Source organism: Alosa sapidissima, chromosome 11 (assembly GCF_018492685.1).
Source record: "Alosa sapidissima isolate fAloSap1 chromosome 11, fAloSap1.pri, whole genome shotgun sequence".
NCBI lineage: Eukaryota > Metazoa > Chordata > Actinopteri > Clupeiformes > Clupeidae > Alosa > Alosa sapidissima.
In genome coordinates, this window is record NC_055967.1 from 37616551 (window position 1) to 37639811 (window position 23261).

Below are 23261 nucleotides of genomic sequence, written 5' to 3' on the forward strand. Positions count from 1 at the left end.
TAATCAGCTATCTATATTAATCAGCTAGGTGTGCTATATTAATCAGATAGGTAGCCTACGCTATATTAACCAGCTAGGTACGCTATATTAATCAGCTAGGTACCCTATATTAATCAGCTAGCTATATTAATCAGCTAGGTACGCTATATTAATCAGCTAGTTGCGCTATATTAATCAGCTAGGTATATTAATCAGCTAGCTATATTAATCAGCTAGGTGTGCTATATTAATCAGCTAGCTATATTAATCAGCTAGGTGTGCTATATTAATCAGATAGGTATATTAATCAGCTAGGTACGCTATATTAATCAGATAGGTACGCTGATTGCTAGCTATATTAATCAGCTAGGTATATTAATCAGCTAGTTGCGCTATATTAATCAGCTAGGTATGCTATATTAATCAGCTAGGTACGCTATATTAATGTAGCGCCCCCTAGGCCTATCTCCTGGTACTAAAGGGCGTTTCCCGGGTTCTTAAACTAATCCCAGTAAAGTATATATAATATATAGAATTCTTGCTGACCTTCTGTTTAAATGTCTGTTTGTGTCTTTACATGTACTTTGAATAAATAACTTTTTAACCCTTGTATACCTACTTGTGTGTAACTGACTTAAACCATATTCACATGAAATACCATTTACATATGCAATCTATTACCCAATGGTATCTTAACACTAAGTAAACACTCAGAACTCAGTTATTAAAATGTTAAATAAAAATAGTTTACTGAATATAAATATTCAATTTACCAAAAGAATGAATTATCAATATAAACAAAAAAAAAATAAGATACAAGTGTATCAATGGAGCAAAGTATTCAACACATACTTTCTTAGCAAATGTACAAGAAATCAAAAATGTTACACGTACCTCAAAAGCCTCAAAATGCAGTAGGATCTTAGAAACTAGTAGGCTACATTAGCCACACTTTAGCTAACAGTTAACAGTAAGCTTAAAGTACAGTACACAACACATTAACATGAAAACACATACACACACACGGGCCCACGCGCACACACACACATTCACACGTGATTCACCCACCCCAGTCCTAGCCGGCAAATGAGCTAAAACCTAGCAGCTAACCGTTGCAGGCCTGGAGCGTCGCTTGTGGTCGGCGTGGCCAAAAACAAAGGACCCCTTCACTCCGTTAGAGCAAGAGAAACAAGTAACGATACCTTAATCCCAAGTGGTAGGTTTCCCGTCGAGTCACCGCACCGGCACAGGCAGGCAGTCTCTCACACGCAATGACCATGGACTGGCAGCTCACTCAATGACAGGAATCCTCTCGGTGACGAGATGACAACTTTCCCAAAACGTCAACTACAAAGTCTTCGGCTTCCAAGTTCACAATTTAGTCCGACTGGCAAAATATACGTTTGTCACGTTCTATTTCAAAGTTTAGTCACTTAAGCACGGAGCAAGTCCTCAACGTGGCTTCTCCTCAACTATCCAGTCTCCTCTCTCGCGCGGTTTGCAACCTTTCACCTCACATGTAATTCCATGCATACAAAAGTCATACAATGAAATATATTTTTTAACACAACATCAAAATATTACATGTTACATTATACATTTCACTTTGCCAATGAAATATTTTTAACAAAAACTCTTAGAATGAATTTAAACACATACATGACTTAAACACAGTTGTGTATCAAACTACAACTCCCATAATCCCTTTCACTTACCCAAATTGAATGGAATGGAGATGAACGACAATAAGCTTATTTCTTGACCTTACTCCTAAATTCCAATATCATATAACTTCAAGATAATTTTAGTTCTAATGAGCAATTATGAACTTTATTTAATCTAAGTTATGTAGCACTTATTTATTTAACTTAAATGCTTTTTAGCACTGTGCTACATTAATCAGCTAGGTACACTATATTAATCAGCTAGGTACCCTAGCTAGGTACGCTATATTAATCAGCTAGGTACACTATATTAATCAGCTAGGTACGCTATATTAATCAGCTAGCTATATTAATCAGCTAGGTACGCTATATTAATCAGCTAGGTACCCTAGCTAGGTACGCTATATTAATCAGCTAGGTACCCTATATTAATCAGCTAGCTATATTAATCAGCTAGGTACGCTATATTAATCAGCTAGCTATATTAATCAGCTAGGTGTGCTATATTAATCAGCTAGGTACGCTATATAGTCCAGTAGTAATAGGGTTACACCAAATGAGTAACAAAATGAATGTGTCAGGATCTGTTCAGAATACCTTGAGGAATGACATGCTAAAATAGGAATGACATGCTAAAATAGGAATTACATGCTAAAAGTCCCCGTGAATCCCCCTTGTGCTCTCTGAGATATTCAAGATGGCGTCCAAAATGGCCGCCATTTGGAGATTTTTCCGTATCTCAGGCTTAAAACCTGATACAAATGCAATTAAAAGGTCAAAATACATGTTTTTTTAGGGTAAGTCAATTTTATCATTAGTTTCTTGAATGGAGACATTTCATAATAATAAATCACTTCAGTCATCATCCTCATCATCAGAAATTGATTCTTCAGTTTCTCCCTCATCATCTAGTAAAGATGGCATCGGTGCTGCATTATATGAAGTCAGCATTATATATAATATTTTGTGCTATTACATTACAAAGGTTATAGAGGGAAAATTGCTGTCTGATTGTTGTCTAACTGTGCATCTATGTTGTATGTTCAATTTGTTTACAATCTGTAAATAGCATGTTTTGTTTTGTCAGGACATGTTATTGACAGAACAGTTCACTTTGAGTGGCAAGTGTATTATATGTGTGGCTGAAAAGTCATCTGAGCAAGTAGGCCGTAAAAAACGTTGACTGACATCGGGGTCGGCAAAGTGAACATGGTCATGGGCCGAGCAGAGAGGGGGGAAATTGCTTCTGTTTGTCAGACATGAAGGTCACGAAGCGAAGCAGAACTGAGTGGGTTTTCCAAAAGTGCAAAATAGCTGGAGGGCGAGAGCGACAGCGTTCTCCAGAGCTGCAGTGTGGGCTAAAGGCTGCTAGTGTGTGGGCTAAAGGCTGGCTGCTAGCGTGGCTGTTAGCGGGCGCTTGTGGAGATGTCGGGGATTGTGAGATTTCCCTGGTGGCCCACACTGCACCCCCCCCCCCTTTGTTAAGCGCAGTTTGGTGTCACTGGAGCAGCACTGAGAACATTGGGAGAGGCCCAGACTGGGGAGGGTGGGGGTGGAGAGGGGAATCTGTCCCCAGGTGATTTATGCAGTCTTAGCACCTCTACTGTACCGGGCCGCTGGTCATATTTTAGCCTGACACTTATTATTGAAATGAGACATTTAGCTCAGTGAATGGAAACCCCTGCCTTTGTGAGCTCCAGGAGAGTGTTCCAATCGCTCCGGCTCAGCACTAGGAATGGGAATTACCCATTTTTTTTAAGGAGGGATAGTAGGCGGAATGGTGGATGAGGAATTGCATTTATGGAAATGCAAATTGATTCGGTGTGCACAGAGGTGGAGTTGACAGTTGCGTTGTTGTGCATGAAGTGGCATCCACTTCAGCAGAGCCTCTTGGAGAGAGCGGCTGACAGGCGAAGCCCCCTGTGCCCCCAGAGTGGGATGAGGACTGGCACATGTGGCCAGTAGAGCTCCACATGTCCTGTTATCCAGTGGGGAAAACAAATAAGCTTTGGTGGTCCAGATCCACACAGTGCCAGAGATGAGCACAATGTTGCAGCATTTTTTACTGTAAATCATTTTGCAGCATTTTTTACTGTAAATCATTTTTGTTGGAAGCTGGGGTGACCTCTCCCTGATAAAGTACATGTACTGCCACCAGAGCAATGGTCCCCTGTATGTTGCTCATTTCCTTATACATGTACCTAAACATACATTAGGGTGTCTGATGTGCGGTTTATCTCTGCTAGTTGATAGGACTCACCCTTGACCGGGTCTCTGCATACTGTGCGTGTCCGTTCTTTATCCTCTCTGCACTGCATACTGTGCGTGTCCATTCTTTATCCTCTCTGCATACTGTGCGTGTCCGTTCTTTATCCTCTCTGCACTGCATACTGTGCGTGTCCGTTCTTTATCCTCTCTGCATACTGTGCGTGTCCGTTCTTTATCCTCTCTGCATACTGTGCGTGTCCGTTCTTTATCCTCTCTGCACTGCAGGACAGATGCATCAGCACCAGCTGCTCTATCTGTGGCCCACAGCTGTGCAGGTCTGTGCTTGGGTCTGGCCTGCTGACAGTGCACGCTAACCCACTGTCCACCGTCCCATCTATGACCTCTCCTCCTCTCCTCTCCAGTCTTCCTCTCCACTCCTGTCATCCTCTCCTCTCCCCCTCTCCTCTCCTCTCCCCCTCTCCTCTCCTCTCCACTCCTGTCATCCTCTCCTCTCCCCCCCTCTCCTTTCATCTTCTCCTCTCCACTCCCGTCATCTTCTCCTCCTTTCCTCTCCTCTCCTCTCCACTCCCGTCATCTTCTCCTCTCCTCTCCTCCTCTCCTCTCCTCTCCCCCTCTCCTCTTCTCTCCTCTCCTCTCCCCCTCTCCTCTCCTCTCCACTCCTGTCATCCTCTCCTCTCCCCCTCTCTTCTCCTCTCCTCTCCTCTCCTCTCTTCTCCTCTCCTCTCTCCCCCTCTCCTCTTCTCTCCTCTCCTCTCCTCTCCTCTCTTCTGCTCTCTCCTCTCCCCCCCTCTCCTTTCATCTTCTCCTCTCCTCTCCCCCCCTCTCCTTTCATCTTCTCCTCTCCACTCCTGTCATCCTCTCCTCCTTTCCTCTCCTCTCCACTCCTGTCATCCTCTCCTCTCCCCCCCTCTCCTCTCCTCTCCACTCCCGTCATCTTCTCCTCTCCTCTCCTCTCCTCTCCTCTCCCCCCCTGTCCTCTCCTCTTCTCTCCTCTCCTCTCCTCTCCTCTCCCCCTCTCCTCTTCTCTCCTCTCCTCTCCTCTCCTCTCTTCTGCTCTCTCCTCTCCCCCCCTTCCTCTCCTCTCCTCTTCTCTCCTCTCTCCTCTTTTCCTCTTTTCTTTTCTGTTCTACTCTTGTCACTCACCTGCGGCTCAGCTGGAGTTTTAAGCTGAGGTGTGTGCGTGTGGGGTGTGTGTGTGTGTGCGTGTGGGGTGTGTGTGTGTGTGTGTGGGGTGTGTGTGTGTGTGTAATCAGCATCCCCGAGCGCCCTGCTCAGGAGGTCCCCTGACCTACATCCCAACACCCGGCCCCCGAGCGCAGAGCCTCTCCGCACCTGTCAGTCACGCCACGGGAGTTTGGTGCTGGAGTTAAGGTCAAAGGTCAAAGCACTTGAGTGCATGTTTTTGCTCTCTGTTTACATTTCTACCCCATTTGCTTAGCGCACACTGCACTGCCGGCAGGTGGTAAGTGGGGATTCAGATTCCATCATCATCACCGGAGGAGACCTCCGCTGTCCCCACTAAATCCATGATGAGAAACGACCTGAAGAATGATTGCACAGAAACAATATTGCAAAATATAATTGAAGCTTTATGACATCCTGAAGGATTGGAGATGCCCAGATGCAGGCCATCTTTTAAATGACCAAACAAAATTCTGTTGATGCGCATTTGAGCGCGGCCATCTTTTAAATGACCAAACAAAGCTCTGTTGATGCACATTTGGGCGCGGCCATCTTTTAAATGACCAAACAAAGCTCTGTTGATGCACATTTGGGCGCTCGTAAAAAAGCACGCTGCACGTAAAGCCGCTTGAGCAGTTCATTTAATGCTAATGACGTGTTAGCGTCTTTTCGCCATGCAGGAGCTTTATTCTTTTTACACTGCAGCCATTCACATTTACTGTGGTGCATCAATCATCGGCAGCGTGTGTGTGTGTGTGTGTGTGTGTGTGTGCATGTGTACTCGATTGCACCCCAGCTGTGAGATACTGCTTGGCAGCCTGCTGGAGATAGAAGCCTGAGGAGAGGATCAGAGCGCTGAATAGAGTCGCCTCCTTCCCTCACGCTGGGGCCAAATCCTCCACAGGATTACGCCACTTCCCTCACGCTGGGGCCGAATCCTCCGCAGGATTACGCCACTTCCTCGCCAGACGCTCCAGCCGCTCCAGTGCACATCGTCCATGTTCTCCTCTCCGTGCCGGAATTGGCTGGTGTCTCAGATCAATGAGAAACCTGCACTGGACACAGATGGGGTCAGATGCCTCAGTGTGGTTTCCTGACATGTTTCAATTTGTGACCCGTCCTAGAACCCTTTCATGTGTCTCATCTCGTCCTCTGAGCGTGTCATCTGGTCATCTCTCTAGAAGATTTCATTCCACTGCAGACATTGTCTCATGGAGTGAATGGGAAGTCTCATAATGGTCTCTATCGGCATAACGGCTATTATATTTATTAATTAATTTATTTATTCAACAATATATTATGAATTTCAAGCTGTATGTCTGGAGCCAGCCAGGGCCGGTGACATTTCACTATCTGACATCTTTGCCTTTAGCACTGAAATATACAGAGGCTGGCTTTTGTTCTGTGTATGTATGTGCAATAGGCTGCAAGTCTTCTCCAGGGAGTTGGTTTCAAAACAATGCTCTGTTTCTCGCACAGCTGCTGCGTATTAATGTGTACACACACACACAAGCACATGGAGCTCCTTCAGACGCCCTCTTTGCCATCTAGAACTCTGAACTGACATTTCCTCCATAGAACAACGGTGTGTAGCCAAATATATATAGCCCCATGGGCATAGGTTTCCTCCATAGAACAACGGTGTGTAGCCAAATAAAAATATAGCACCATGGGCATAGATTAGGCTCGTGGTGGTATTTTTACTCAATGTTCCTTTTTCCCCCAATCTGTTTTGCCAGTTGTTTATTGTTTATTATTGTCTTATAGTTTGTGTGTGTGTAGTGGTTTGGACATGAGCTTGGGTATGTGCCATTAATTCACAATGCTTTGTAGAAATTCATTTTCTACCGAATAAATGCAAATGGGGTTTTGTCTCGTGTCATAGAAATGGCTTACCTTGCTTTTGTGCTCCACTTTCAAACATTTCACTTTTGACTGTAACAGAATTGAAGGTGCGACTGCGATGTGTTATTGCTATTATTTGCCAAAAATATTCCATTAGCTCCGGTCGGCTTTCTCACCTCCCCATCCGATCGCAGCTGTTTGATGATAATGCGTGTGTTCATCAACCCACCAGCACCACGTCATTAGACACAAGGATCTGCAGCAGTTAGCAGGATGCTACTAGTATAGCGCTCAGCAGCAGAGTACAGTGCAGGATGGATCACAGCATGGCTGCTTAATATTCACACTCAGTAGGGATTAATTGGCCCATCTGGCACTCGTCTAAACAATGGGACAAATATCCTCTTTCTTCCTCAAGTAGCTCATTCCTTTTCATCTTGTGTGTCCACTGGACAATAAGAGGATAGACGCAGCAGCAAGACCAGAGAGAGAGGGAGAGGGAGAGAGAGAGAGAGAGGGAGAGAGAGAGCGGGAGAGAGAGAGATGGAGAGAGAGAGAGAGAGCTACAGACTGCTGTGTAATTTGATCTGTTTTGTTTGCTGGGCTGTCGTAGGCAATAGGCTGTCCCATTTGTCTCACCCTGCTCCTTTTGTCTGCAATCTCAGTTCTCCAGGAGGCTGTTTTGTAGCCTAAGAGAACTGGGGCGATTCTTTGCTTCAAAATGATTGCAGAAGCTAATTACAGTATTTACACCCCAGTGAGGCACTAGTGCGGATTGGTGCAATACATTTCAATGCTGGCTAGTGGCAGGTGTTTGGGGACTGTGTGCCGCTCGCTTTTGGCGTGTTGCGAAGCCTCAGTGGCGGACTGTCGACCTACTTTATCTCTCAGGTGATTAATGTTACTGCGCCTTTCACAAAGGTCACTTCGGCGTGGAGGCATCCCAGGATGCCATTCTGCGGTGGGTTATTTATTGTCGGCTTTGTGCTCAAAAAGTCGCTGTATTCTCAAGGTATCGCTCTGGCTCAATCATGTCTGCCTTGAGCATACAGGCCGGGCGACAGACCAGCCCCAGCGTTTCCTCACTTTCCTCTGCTGTCTTGGGGAATCATGGTCTTGACAGGACACCAAGCTGGATGAGTTTCAGAGTGACAGTGTATCATATAAAGGGAAATCCTCTCTTTACTCAGGAGATGTACTGTAGTGCAGTCTTTACTCAGGACATGTAGTGCAGTCTTTACTCAGGAGATGTACTGTAGTGCAGTCTTTACTCAGGACATGTAGTGCAGTCTTTACTCAGGAGATGTACTGTAGTGCAGTCTTTACTCAGGACATGTAGTGCAGTCTTTACTCAGGACATGTAGTGCAGTCTTTACTTAGGAGATGCAGTGCAGTCCTCACATATTTCTGTTGGTATGTGAAAGAAACGTCATTTAAAGTAGCTGCAATATGAAGAGACACAAAAGCCACTCTCATGCCGTAGCGTACGGACAGATATGAAGAGACACAAAAGCCACTCTCATGCCGTAGCGTACAGACAGATATGAAGAGACACAAAAGCCACTCTCATGCCGTAGCGTACAGACAGATATGAAGAGACACAAAAGCCACTCTCATGCCGTAGCGTACAGACAGCTATGAAGAGACACAAAAGCCACTCTCATGCCGTAGCGTACGGAGAGGTTGGGTAGCGTACGGAGAGGTTGGGTAGCGTACAGAGAGGTTGGGTAGTTGGGTAGCGTACGGAGAGGTTGGGTAGCGTACGGAGAGGTTGGGTAGCGGTAGCCGCTTATCTCTCAGGCCTGTGCCACCCACAGTGGCAAGTGCACGGGCCATTAAAACGCAGGAAATGATGTAATGGCTTCCTCCCCAGCAACGCCCTGGCCCTGGCCCAGCTGAAGCCCTATATTAAAAGCTCTGTCAGAGAATTGTGCAAGCTTGACCAGATTTAGAAACTAGATGACTATCTTCTTATCGCAGCACTACACCAGTGCCCATTCACTGGAGTATTCAATGCCTATTGTTCCTTCCCATCCAATTACTGGGCTAAATGAACCAGAGCTGTGCTCCATAGGCAGGCCAGGTAGCAGGAAGAAATTAAATCCCGTCAGCAAATAGAATGTTGCACTCTGTCCAACTAACCATCAAAGATGATGATGATGCAGGTTCTGCCATAGCATTTAGCATTTAGCAGCCCATCATTCTGTTCTTACCCTTCAATATGTCTCATTAGGTATTTCATGCATTATTGAGCTACATGTTCTCCTAGTCCCTATAATGTGCCGAATATGCTGTATTAGATGTCGTGATTAAGTAACGTAGAGTTAACAAGCTGTGCGTGGTGTGCACAGAGCCTTTTAGTGCAACAGTGTATCGCAAGAATGAATTTGCCAGAGCCACTAATGTAAGCAGGTCTGTTGCAATGTAGCAAGAGATCTGACGTGTCAGAGGAAGTCATCTCATGGCTGGGGGTATTCTCCTGTGGGGGCAAAGCCATGTAAACCCCAGTCTTCATAATGAACCTCCGTAAAGTCAAACTGGACCCAGGGGACGAGTGGCTTAAGACAGCTTTTGCTCTCTGCATACATAGATACTCAGTGCTCTTTCAGAACGGATGAGAACGGCTCTTTTCCTTATGAATCATTGGCAGCCGTCTGGCTCAGATCCCTAGTCTATGAACAAGTTTGGCATTTTCTATATTAACATACACTAGAGAACTCTTTTGAATTGGTGTCTATTTAATCGTTCATTTTTGATGTATATTACAGTAACATACGCTAGAGAACTCTTTTGAATTGTTGTCTATTTAATTGTTCTCTTTTGATGTGGGGCAGTGTTGTTTTATATGCAGTGCTAACAGGCACCTATCTGCAGTTCTGCTGATCTGTTAAACTCACTTCAGGCAACTAATTGTCAATTAGCGGCTAACTAGTTAGATTTAGCCTGTGAAGGCTGCTTAATACACATCATCTCTGGCATGTACCCTTGAATTCAATTGACCATGTCAGAGAGGCTCTTTGACCCTTCAGTAATTTAAACCCCTGATGTGGTGACATGAATTGAAAATAATTTTGTTTTCTGCTTTGTAAGTTTGAAATTTGGTTTTCAATTAATATATTGATGATGATTATTTTTGCATCCTCAAATGTCTTAGGGATGTAAGGACGATAATACATGTTTCATCTGCTCATGATACAAATTCATAACACTTTTGAAGACAATTGTTTGTGTATTGTCATAATACATGACAAACATTAAGAAACAAACAGCACTGGATCTGAAGTGTTTACCTTTAAGTGAAGTGTTTACCCTCTATAATGTAATATGGGCACTTGAATCTGTTGTGTTTGTCATTGCCTCTGGTCGCAGTTCTTTCCTAATCCAGGCCATTAGACCCAGAGACATCCATGAGTGTCCTAACCTCTGCCCTCTCCCTGGCAGGTCAATGGGAAGGACCTGTCTCGTGCCAGCCATGAGGAGGCGGTGGAGGCCTTCCGCAGTGCCAAGGACCCCATCGTGGTGCAGGTCCTCAGACGGAACCCTGTGGCACGACCCCATGGGCCCGCTCAGGAGGTCCAGCTGGTGGACGTGTGCACACAGACAGAGATCACGTTCGAGCACATCATGGCGTTGGCCAAGCTTCGCCCGTCAACACCGCCCGTGCCTGATATCTGCCCCTTCCTGCTCTCAGACAGGTAGAGTGCACACAAATACAAACTCTACTGGATCACAACTTCTAACATCTACAGTAACTACATGAAGCATTCTGAAGCTGCATTAGAATGGAACACAAAGCACTGTCATGTGACTTCAAACCTGAGAACTGAACATGTAAGCAATTCCCCAGTCTTGAAAATGAATATTGTATGTAATTCCCCAATCCTTGAAATCATGCACAAAGTCGGAGACTCTTGAAATAGGCACTCATAATTTAAAAAAGGCTTCAGGCACCATCCTGGGGATTCTTGGAAAACAACAAAGAGCCAAAGCACTCCTTTGTTTTTCTCCTCTTTTCTTCTCTTTTCTTTTTATAAGCCACCGTTATGCATGTTCTCAAATCTATCTCAAAGGAGAGGCAAACTGTGAACAAGATAAAGTTTAGCATGAGAAATAAGTGGGTTTCAGCCCAGGGGAAGTCAGCAAGATGACATTAGATATGCAGAGGATTTCCTAGTTGAAGCTGTGAAGTTAATTGAGACTATCTCACAGAAAAGGAGTATTGTAAGTGGGTAATTAAAAGCATACTGTGACCCACAAATAATTAATTGTTTAAAATGTGTCACTTGTCCACTTTAATGGAGTATCCACTGTTGGCTTCTATCTGTTTGGCTGACAGTATGTTTTTTCTTTGACCTAATTGTGTTGGATATTCTTAAACACTTCAAACCTTTAATAGGTTCAGATCAAACAAAATTAAATTGAGTTTCAGAGTAGCATTCCTCCAGGCCTGAGGCTAAGTGCTGTATTTGGAGGTAATGTCTAGCGGTTTTATTTTTCAATCTCTGAACCCATCCCAGGGACGTCTTAATCGTTGCCGTTTGGCATAACCATTTGGCTTAACAGAGGGTTTACAGGGTGATTAAAATCAAATGGACTAATAAAAAGAACCAACATGGCGCTTCATTGTTTGGAAATATACTCTTCGCCCGAGGACCAGAAACAAATGTAATCAACGTGTCCCATAAAACACACACATTTTTGAGTCTTCATCTGTGTTCAGGTGCCACAGCCAAGACAGGACTCGTTTTATAGTTGCAACAAATGTCAGTCGTTCCCCTTGTTGGAGCACAGATCATAAAACGATGTAATTGTATTCTATTTAGACCCACGTGTCCCGAAGAAAGCATAATATGCCATATTGTAGCCCCAAAAAATAAACCATTTTGACATTTACACGAGCAGCTTTATTGGTGGACTGGGTTATTTTTCAAGTAATATAAATCCATATGTGGCTCTCTTTTGGGCGGATGCCTTTATATGCCACAATGTCAGCATAACGCACATCAGGGATTATTCTTTCCTCTGCTTGAGATTCATAAACAATACATCACATTTCCGCAGTAAAGGCAGGATTCATAGGTGGGTGAAAACAATGCCTGTGTGTAGTCTTCAGAAGGTTGGAAACAATCTTCAGCGAGGCGGTTCAGCGCTTAATCAGACATAGCTTGATCACCCTCATGACATCCTGCCTGAAAGCACATGACAGATCCTTTATTCTTTAGACTGTGTGGGTGTGTCTGCACATGTTTGTTTGTCTGTGTTTTTGTGTCTATTTGTGTGTGTGCGTGTCCGTGTGTGTGTGAGTGTGTGTGTGCGTGTCCGTGTGTGCATGTGCGTGTGTGTGTGCGTGTCCGTGTGTGCATGTGCATGTGTGTGCGTGTGTGTGTGTGTGAGTGTGTGTGTGCGTGTGTGCATGTGCATGTGTGTGCGTGTGTGTGTGAGTGTGTGTGTGCGTGTCCGTGTGTGCATGTGCGTGTGTGTGCGTGTGTGTGGCGTGTACAAGAACAAATAGAAAGTGGGATGAAGAGGAGCAGCCCTCTAAACCATCACCATCATCATTATCCTTCATCATCCGTCCTCTCTCTCTCTCTCTCTCTCTCTCTCTCTCTCTCTCTCCGTCTCTCCTCCCAGTTGCCAGTCTCTGCACACCGTGGGGCAGGAGTACTACGATGGCTCTGCGTACCTCTCAAACGTGGGGCAGGAGTACTACGATGGCTCTGCGTACCTCTCAAACGTGGCGGCGGGCGTCGAGAGGATGGATGACTTTGAGTACGAGGTACGACTCCAGTGGCCACTTCCCCCAACCCTCTCCTCTCCCCCTCTCCTGTCTTCTCTCTCTCCCCCTCTCCTCTCCTCTCCCCCTCTCCTCTCCCCCTCTCCTGTCTTCTCTCTCTCCCCCTCTCCTCTCCTCTCCTCTCCCCCTCTCCTCTCCCCCTCTCCTGTCTTCTCTCTCTCCCCTCTCCTCTCCTCTCCTCTCCCCCTCTCCTCTCCTCTCCCCCTCTCCTGTCTTCTCTCTCCCCTCTCCCCCTCTCCTCTCCTCTCCCCCTCTCCTCTCCTCTCCCCCTCTCCTCTCCCCCTCTCCTGTCTTCTCTCTCTCCCCCTCTCCTCTCCTCTCCCCCTCTCCTCTCCCCCTCTCCTGTCTTCTCTCTCTCCCCCTCTCCTCTCCTCTCCTCTCCTCTCCTCTCCTCTCCCCCTCTCCTGTCTTCTCTCTCCCCTCTCCCCCTCTCCTCTCCCCCTCTCCTGTCTTCTCTCTCTCCCCCTCTCCTCTCCTCTCCCCCTCTCCTCTCCTCTCCTCTCCTCTCCTCTCCTCTCCCCCTCTCCTGTCTTCTCTCTCCCCTCTCCCTCTCTCCTCTCCTCTCCTCTCCCCCTCTCCTCTCCTCTCCTCTCCCCCTCTCCTGTCTTCTCTCTCTCCCCCTCTCCTCTCCTCTCCTCTCCCTCTCTCCCCCTCTCCTCTCCTCTCCCCCTCTCATGTCTTCTCTCCTCTCCCTCTCTCCTCTCCTCTCCTCTCCTCTCCTCTCTCCTCCTCTCCTCTCCTCTCCTCTCCTCTCCTCTGTCAGCTTTATTAATAACGCTTGACATCCCTCTCCACGTGGCATCCACATAATGGACCCCCCCCCCCCCCACACACACACATGGACCCCCCCCCCCCCCCCACACACACACACACACACACGGAGAGGGCTCCTGCTTATAATTGACTCCACAGGCCAGGCATGTCCCCCAAAGGCTGTGGCTGATGGATGAGGGGTCACGGCCAGGACTCCATATCAGTGCCGAGCAAATTTGTGAAGTGTTGGTGTGGCATGATGAGGTGAGCTGAGGGCCCTCTGACCACTGGGCCCCCCTGCTCTGGTCTGTATATGCCGTCCCCTTGGTCTGCCCTGGCTGTATTGATTGCCTTGTTTCATATGACGATATCATCAATTAAGCAGCGCTGATATCACTTATCATCCAGACGTTCGTCACAGTGGAGACAGTCCATCAAGGCAGAGTCCATCCATCACTGTGCACCCCTTTCCTTTCGGGTGCCTGTTAGGTGCAAGAGGTAGCATTGGGAAGATGAACAGTGGCGCTCCTCTGGGAAGCCCAGCGGAATGATCCCCACTTGCATCTTCATTTGCACCGAGTTAACTCACCAATGCCGACGCTGGCACAGGGTTACTCTGACAGATGATATCATTAGTCGGCGTAGTCGTCTCTCTCTCTCCACACCCCAGCCCCCACCACCTCCACTACTCCCCAAGATGCAGATGAGGCTGCCGTGGATGATAAACTGACACTGGGGTAAATCGGCTCCGTGTGCGGCAGCCTGCACCAGAGGCCAAAAACCGATCTCCTTTATTTCCGAGCCGTTGAAGAGCCGGTTCACTGTACGGCCTTTTTGTGACGGATGCGTGCTGATTACCTCTTTCTCTTTCGCTTTTGTTTCATTTGAATTCCCCCTCCACCCGCGCACCCTCACACTCCTCTCCCTCCACCCGCGCACCCTCACACTCCTCTACCTCTGAGGAGATTTGCACATCCGCCTGCGTTTGTCTGGCATTAAGTCGGCGCCAATGTAATATATTAAACGGGCGCTGCATGCCTCATTTCTATTAACTAATCTCGTTACATTGTGTTTGCTCTTTTTATTTCATGCATGGAGGGCTGTGCTATCCACCCCCCCCCCCCCCAACCCCCTCAACACGACTCCATTTACTATACAAAGATAAAGAGTGTTTATATACGTCAATAGAGCCTCCCAACATTCCCACAGTTCCCACAGAGTGCAGTACTGCAAACTGACATGAGGGGAGGGGAAGAATTGTCAAGACAAGATGAAAGAAGAGTGGAGGAGAGTGCCACCGCAACACTCAAATCACTTCATTGTCACCGTTTTTATGCAATGGGAAAGCCTACATTCACTCACTTCCTTTAATTATGTGAAGTACCAATGGAGGTGTTCTGGGAGCTGTCACATGTGACTGCTATCAGAGGCTTACTTCATCACTGAATGTCTCTCCATCCACTTCAAGTGTTTTTTTTTGTTTTGTGTGTGTGAGTGTGTGTGTGTGTTTGTTTTGTGTGTGTGTGTGTGTGTGTATGTTTGTTTTGTGTGTGTGTGTGTGTGTGCATGTGTGTATCAGCATGGTTGTACAATGGCTCTGCCTCCCCGTCATTATCCACAGTCTCTCTTTTGAGGCTGATTTTTCAATTACCGGCAATCAAAGGCACGATTATTATGACAGTACCCTGCGCGCGCGGACGGTGGGCGGCCATCTTGGCTAATCACGCCATCGCAGTCGTTAATTTACTGTCAGCCTCTACTCTCCTGATGCCGATGCAATCTCCCGCCTGAGAGGCCGAGAGCTCGCCTGTAAAATGGAATATCTGGTGTGTGTGTGTGTGTGTGTGTGTATGGGGGGTGGGGGGGGGTGGGGGGGTGTTAGGGAGAGAAGTGCAGCAGCCAGAGCTTCAGCTTTAACAGCTCCTGCCTGCCTCAGAGAGAGAAGATGTTTAGCATGTCAGATAGACAATAGAGAACTCGATCAAGATATTTCATCACTGCTGTGCAACTACTAATAGATTCATACCCAACACTCAAGGAATAAGGCAGGAAAAGACTCCCTCTCTTTGAGATTCATACCCAACACTCAAGGAATAAGGCAGGAAAAGACTCCCTCTCTTTGAGATGCATACCCAACACTCAAGGAATAAGGCAGTAAAAAGACTCCCTCTCTTTGAGATTTACAAATATATTAATACCCAACACTCAAGGAATAAGGTAGGAAAAAGACTCCCTCTCTTTGAGATTCATACCCAACACTCAAGGAATAAGGCAGTAAAAAGACTCCCTCTCTTTAAGATTTTACTGCTCTGGTGCTGCCATTTGTTTGCATTGCTAATTGTTCTGTTGCATTGCTCTTGCATTGCTAATTGCTCTGTAATATCTGCTGTCCGGACTTTCCAAGGCAATGAATTGCCTCTCCATCGTAAAGACTTTTATTTTTTGACTGCAGTGTATTGTAATTTTAAATAGCCAGCTGTTCACCGTCTGCAATGTTGTATCATATTTCATGTAATTAATATGAATATGATAAACATCAACAGAGAATTAGGTAGTGATTACACCTTGCCACTGTTCTTCCAGCAGCTTTCACTGTGGCTTGCCTTCATCTTGTTATTGGAGGTGTTTTTTGGGATGTTCATCTTGTTATTGGAGGTGTTGTTTCACTGTGGCTTGCCTTCATCTTGTTATTGGAGGTGTTGTTTGGGATGTTCATCTTGTTATTGGAGGTGTTGTTTGGGATGTTCATCTTGTTATTGGAGGTGTTGTTTCATTGTGGCTTGCCTTCATCTTGTTATTGGAGGTGTTGTTTCACTGTGGCTTGCCTTCATCTTGTTATTGGAGGTGTTGTTTGGGATGTTCATCTTGTTATTGGAGGTGTTGTTTCACTGTGGCTTGCCTTCATCTTGTTATTGGAGGTGTTGTTTGGGATGTTCATCTTGTTATTGGAGGTGTTGTTTGGGATGTTCATCTTGTTATTGGAGGTGTTGCCTTCATTTTGTTATTGGAGGTGTTGTTTCACTGTGGCTTGCCTTCATCTTGTTATTGGAGGTGTTGTTTGGGATGTTCATCTTGTTATTGGAGGTGTTGCCTTCATCTTGTTATTGGAGGTATTGTTTGTTGTTGTTTGTTGTTTGGGATGCAGTTTTGCCTCAACTGTGTCTGTCCACTTCACCTGTGTGTGCTGTGTGTGTGTGTGTGTGTGTGTGTGTGAGATTGGCTGTGACAGGCCAGAGCTCACGCTACTGTAGCTCCACACACACTCAATTAAAGATGTGAGGGCTTGTCAGGTGGAGTGTGTAGGTTCCCCTCTATGTACTTTCTTCCTCTTCCTTTGGTATTTGTCCCCCTTTTCTAGCCCCCCCCCCCAGGTGGCCTTCTCCCTCGGCCTCGTTTGCCTGTCTTCTCCACCTTCCTCTTTGTTCCTGACTCGTCTCCTCGACGTGTGTTAACCAGCCGGCCCGCAGATGCCAGGAAGGAAAATGACCTCGTCCATCTCTCCCCTAGAGGCCTGTCAGGGTTCCCCCGGGCCAGGCCCCACCTGCCGAGCAGCGACGGGGCCAGACATGCCCACGCACTGCCCCCAAAGGACCCACGCACTGCCCCCAATGTGTGGAAACAAACACCTTTTCTAATCTCTTGTTGTGTCAGTCGTCTCCAGCCATGCCGGTTGGGCTGCGGAGATTGTGCTAGCATAGCATAGCATAGCATAGCATGGCATAGCATAGCATAGCATAGCACACCAAGTTATAATCCAGGCAGCAATGCATAATAGAGTTTAACTCCGCATTCAAAACAAATCTCGCAAAGCCCCTAAGCCCCATTCGGGGACAGCTAATGAATATTTCATGGGTGTTTTCTTTGGTTACTACAGAGAGGGCCCGCTGACCGAATTAAATCAGTGATTATTAGCATAATTACGGACGTATTTACAGAATAAGCATGCATTTTAATGAGAGAGCGGATGGGAATGCCCAAAAGTTGAATCAAGTTATCAAAGTACCTGCAAAGTTACAGCATTAGCAGGTGTACTACCTTAGGGCTTGTTTGCATTCACCGCAGTTACTGGCTACAATTAAAACATCAACTAACACATTAAAAGTGCAAAAGGGGGTTCATTAAAAGGGCATTAATGTTTCTAAGCCATTTCCTGCCCTGACGTCTAGCCAACGGCAACACACCAGTAAGAGTCTGTGTGTGTGTGTGTGTGTGTGTGCAGGAGGTTGAGCTGTGTCGGCTGGTCAGTCAGGAGAAACTTGGCCTGACGCTGTGCTACAGGACAGATGATGAGGATGACAACGCTATCTACGTCAGTGAGGTGAGAAACTCACATGCAGATCCACTGCCTAGACCACAGGACTCTGGAATTACTGGAAATAGATGGTTATGATGTGGTGGTTATGATGGAGTCTTTGACAGACAGAAAGAATTAAAGAGAGTCTAGCTAAAAGCATATATATTTATTGTCAGCCTTGAAGTGTCAATTAGTGTCTGTGTGTCTTGCTTGGAGGGTGGCCCTTCATGCCAAGAATATTAAATATATAAATGTTCAATAATTCTTCTGAAATGCAGAAGTTTACAAACAAAAGCCCTCACAAGCAGCGCTATTTTTAGCAGCACTGATGAAATCAAATGGTAATTCCCCTCATTAAATGTGTACGCCTGTGTGTTGTATTTCTGTCAGCCAGGGTTTTTCTCTGATTCTTTTGAAGTCTTCAGACACAGCAAGTCAGTTTGAGTGGTGCTAAGAAGAGGAGTGGCTTAGCATGATGAACATATCTGCTTTTCCTCATAATGGAACTGAATGCTGAGCTTTGATGTGTCAATGTACCTTTTTGACAGTATTCAAATATGCCGTCACTGTACTGAAATATGCCTAAATATGTTTTGGCATTTGATTTATTTATTTTTCTTTACCATTACTAGATACTTGCATGAATATGGATGTGTTTGAAAATATGTATTTCTCCATGGGGAAGAATATTAAAAGGGAAAATATTAGGATTGAAACCATCCTTCTCATAAGTAGCAACACTCATTATATCGTGCACTGATGATGAATAATGAAAATGTTTTGATGACCGCTTTTCTCGCCTGGTGCGCTATCAGTCTAAGAGTCTTCTCTTTCGCTTGTCAAAAACACAGAGTGCTATCCTCACCCCACCCTAGCCTGCTCTCCAAGTCAGCTAAATTAGCTCCGAGCGCCGCAGTTTGGCTACAGGGACATGCTCAGCATATTGATATTCGTCATGAATGAGTGGTTATGGGCTCATTAATATGCGTCTCTGCACAGACTGCCTCTTTAGTTATTGCATCCTGCCATGCTATTGACAACTTTCAATGGAAAACTTAACAAACAGCATTCATAAAATGAGTTGGAAAATAACTTATTCCAAGTAAATACTTTCAAATATGATTATTCCCTTATTTGCTTTGAATAGGACAGGGTGCCCTAACCACTGCATGTCTCTACCCGTCCAGAGCAGCGCTGGTGATGTTATATAGATACAGTTAATGATGTAGCCGCAGACAAACAAGCCTCTCCATTGACTGGATGGCAGTAGACACGCGGCTCATTATTTGACTGCAAACTGCCGATTCCTCCTCCTGGCTCGGCAGCACGTCACTTTAAGTGAGTGGGCACAGTGAAGGGTCGAGGTTTATGAAGACGGAACACTCCGACACCAAGAGATCTCAGGAGATCTCCTCCGACAGGACAGAGTGAAACAAATGACCTTAGACAGCAATTGATTGGCCAGTGAAGGATGGGCCAGCCCCTTCACTCAGTAGCATTAATCACAAAAGAGCGCCACATGCTTCAGCTTCCTGTCTGTGGGCCGAGCCAATCATGGCTCCTGATTTCGAAAGCTGAATGGCCCAGGGAAATCAGAGACAGCAAAATAAAACAACCTCTTCAAATGCAACACCACTTTATAATGACCTCTTAAAATGCAAACACCACTTTATAATGACTTTGTTATCTATGCAGGATAAAGAATTTACCCTGAACCTCATCCATTTTGTTAACTGGTACCAGAGAGGATCAAATGAATTTGAATACCCAGGGGAATCAGATTAATAATGCTTGTACAAAGCAAGTGTATGTGTAGATGACCATCAGCCCACAGTCATTAATCGTACATGTGTCTGATATCTTTAGGGGAGCTGACTTCCAGTTAGCATTGAAAAAAGTGTATATCCATGTAGGGTATCGTGTACTAGATCCAGTATGATATGAAGATGTTTATAGGCTAACTGTTTATAGGCCACAGAGTTACTCTTTAAAAGTAATTTCCCTTGAACTTAGGGTGGCCACACGTCTGGTTTGCGGCCCAAACAATCTGATTTTATAGATTATGTGTGTGTGTGTGTGTGTGTGTGTGTGTGTGTGTGTGTGTGTGTGTGTGTGTGTGTCCGTTGTCTAGCCAGACGTCTAAGGGGACACCTGATCGTCTAGCTTTTGTCATCTGTCAGATTTGTATCGTAAAAGCTCAGGTTCACTCACTTTCTTCAATACACGTGAGATCATATGAGTTGACTTGGAGCATTTTAAGCCTCCGTGAAATTCTGAACACAACATACATGTAGGCCCAACACAACATAGGCCCAACATAACATAGGCCCTACAAACATAGGCCCAACACAAAGTGGAGACAGTAAACACATTATACCGCTTATTATACGACTTCTTGCTAATAGTAGAAAGGAAACTTTGCACATTATCTCTTTTTCAATTATTATATCTTACTGTTTTGTGACAAAATTGTCCTCTTTTAACAGTCATGGCAGTGGTCACCCTACTTCAACAATACACAATGTACTCCATTCTCTCTCTCTCTCTCTCTCTCTCTCTCTCAGGTTGGTCCAAACAGCATTGCCGCCAGAGATGGGCGCATTCGAGAAGGGGACCGCATCTTACAGGTGCAGTACACCCAGAATCCGTCCCTTCGCTCTCATTACCACCGACACGGAAACCTCCTTCATTTTCGGAGTGCCGCCGTCGTCTTGTGGCGAGTGGGCCCCATTCATTTTTAATGGTTGAACATTAAGTGAAGAAGCAGCCCCCTTAGTGGCGGTTAGGGGATAATCCCCCCTCACCCATTCCCCCCCCCCCGGCTGTTTTACTCCCCGCGTCAGCAGCCAGGGGGGCCGCGGGGGGTTGCCGGGTTTTTATGACCCCAGTTTAGAGGCGCTCGGTGCAGCGGATGAGGCCCCCCGAGGGGCTGGAGAAGATTTCTCAACATCATTACTGTGAGCGGTTCTCCGGGCCAGAGACCCGGGGGGTTCTGTAGTCTGCACTCATGAGGAGAGATTCTGTAGTCTGCACTCATGAGGAGAGGTTCTGTAGTCTGCACTCATGAGGAGAGGTTCTGTAGTCTGCACTCATGAGAGATAGTGGCCTCCAGTCTGGAGAGGCACACAGGAGGGAGAGCGGCTGCGATGTTGACTGTTGTGCAGACGCGTTCAAGCGAGCACGCTTTTGGGACTTGGCACACTATAAAGATGTATAAAAGTTGCCTTATTTAAAGATTCCTGCGGTCTCTGGACTATTTTCTGAAAATTACATTGTTCTTCAGCCAGCTAATGTTGTGAACAGTGGGGATAGTTTTACACGTTATTGTTGCTGAGGTTTGCATGTTGTATTGGACACAATATGCAAAGTGAGAGAATAAATTACAGCTACTGTCATAAAAGCCTTTGTTTCCAGTTTTAACCAGGAATGGCACACTGGGACTAAAAGGCAGCAAAGCCAGTGAGTCTGATGAGGCAAAGCCAGTGAGTCTGATGAGGCAAAGCCAGTGAGTCTGATGAGGCAAAGCCAGTGAGTCTGATGAGGCAAAGCCAGTGAGTCTGATGTGGCAAAGCCAGTGAGTCTGATGAGGCAAAGCCAGTGAGTCTGATGCCATTAGGGCTGATGATTAGGGCACAGGGGGGGAGCATGTTTAATAACAGCTTTGGCAGATGGCATAGTACCAGAAAAGAACGCTGGATTCCAAGGGTCCACCAGGGTCCAGCGTAGACAGGATATGATGCATGTGAGGCGTGAGAGGACACCTGCAGGCAGACTCTGTCTGAAAGAGTGAAATGTTTGCACTGTTTCACACCGACAGGTAGCAGAGGGCCCTTCATTTGGGGGCACGTGTAGTGCAAAGACGTCCCTAAGAAGCGATAGCGCGCGGCTGACCAGTGGAACTTCGCCCGTGCCTCAGGGAGATAATGTGAAGCGCGGGCGCTAATTGTTGGCACGAGCGTGTGGTGCGTGACTGACTAGACGAGTGCTGGGTCCGCTGGTCGGCCAGTGCTGGGCGCTTTTATCCTCCAGTGACAGTCCCATTACTCTCCCTGGAAAAAGATGAACACCACCTGTCAGCGGCAGTTCATTGTGTGGCCAGATCTATATGCATTGCCAGGACATGTGCAGGACGCCAGTCTCCACTGTCCAAGGTGCACACCCCAGCAGTAATCACTGGCCTGTTGTCCTGCTTCCTCTCCAACTGTGTACCTGAGTGAGGGCACTTACCTGAGGAGGATGGGAAATGAAAAGGCAAAGTAGTGTGAATAGCATCGTGTTATAGTGTGTGTGTGTTATAGTGTGTGTGTGTGTGTGTGTGTTATAGTGTGTGTGTGTGTGTGTGCGTTATAGTGTGTGTGTGTGTGTGTGTGTTTGTTAAGTGTGTGTGTGTGTTCAAAAAACTCCTGAAGACCCAGCTCTTTAGAGAACATCTACTCTCATAGCAACACTTACAACAAGTTTTACTGATCCTAGCACTCACCAGCCGTTTTAAACTGACAAGTAACTGTTAAAAACAGCACTCACCGACGCACTTATTCTTACTGTACTCTAATGTGTTTTTAAACTGTCCTAAAATTGTGAGAATTGTTCTAAAACTTACTGTTTACCATGTTGTTAGTCGCTTTGGTTAAAAAGCGTCAGCCAAATGTAATGTAATGTAATGTAATGTGTGTATGTGTGCGTTATAGTGTGTGTGTGTGTGTGTGTGTTTGTTAAGTGTGTGTGTGTCTGTGTGTTTGTTAAGTGTGTGTGTGTGTGTTAAGTTTGTGTAAGTGTGTGTGTGTGTGTGTTAAGTTTGTGTAAGTGTGTGTGTGTGTGTGTTAAGTTTGTGTAAGTGTGTGTTTGAGAGAGAGTAGAGAGGGAGAAAATGGCCGTTTCTCTCTGTACCTCCATGGCATGCGGCACTGTGTTCCTTTTCAAGCCACAAATAGATAATCACCCACATGTGTACCTACCGCTGCAGCAAGTCTCTCTCTCTCTCTCCCTCCCTCTCTCTCTCTCCCTCTCTCTCTCTCTCTCTCCCTCCCTCTCACTCTCTCTCTCCCTCTCTCTTTATCTCTCTCTCCCTCTCACTCTCTCTCTCTCTCTCTCTCCCTCTCACTCTCTCTCTCTCTCTCCCTCCCTCTCACTCTCTCTCTCCCTCTCTCTTTATCTCTCTCTCCCTCTCACTCTCTCTCTCCCTCTCACTCTCTCTCTCTCTCTCTCTCCCTCTCACTCTCTCTCCCTCTCTCTCTCGCTCTCTCTTTCTCTCTCTCACTCTCTCTCCCTCTCACTCTCTCTCTTCCTCTCTCTCTCTTTCTCTCTTTCTCTCTCTCTCCCTCTCACTCTCTCTCTCCCTCTCTCTCTCTCACTCTCTCTTTCTCTCTCTCTCACTCCCTCTCTCTCCCTCTCACTCTCTCTCTCCCTCTCACTCTCTTTCTCCCTCTCTCTCTCGCTCTCTCTCTCTCTCACTCTCTCTCTCCCTCTCTCTCTCCCTCTCTCTCTCTTTCTCTCCCTCTCTCTCTCTCTCTTGACTCCTCTC

General features: G+C 46.2%; 1 protein-coding gene across 2 annotated transcripts in view; it reads left to right on the top strand.

The window, feature by feature from the left end:
* LOC121724530 (PDZ domain-containing RING finger protein 4-like) overlaps positions 1 to 23261 on the top strand; it is a 50795-nt gene that overhangs the window by 21887 nt on the left and 5647 nt on the right. Inside the window, exons 2-5 of one of the 2 annotated variants that reach the window (XM_042111161.1) lie at positions 10341 to 10594; positions 12531 to 12675; positions 17666 to 17764; positions 20305 to 20367. In XM_042111161.1, coding sequence (XP_041967095.1) covers positions 10341 to 10594; positions 12531 to 12675; positions 17666 to 17764; positions 20305 to 20367 — 561 coding nt within the window. The remainder of the gene's footprint in view (positions 1 to 10340; positions 10595 to 12530; positions 12676 to 17665; positions 17765 to 20304; positions 20368 to 23261) is intronic. The other variant, XM_042111162.1, reaches the window with a different exon arrangement.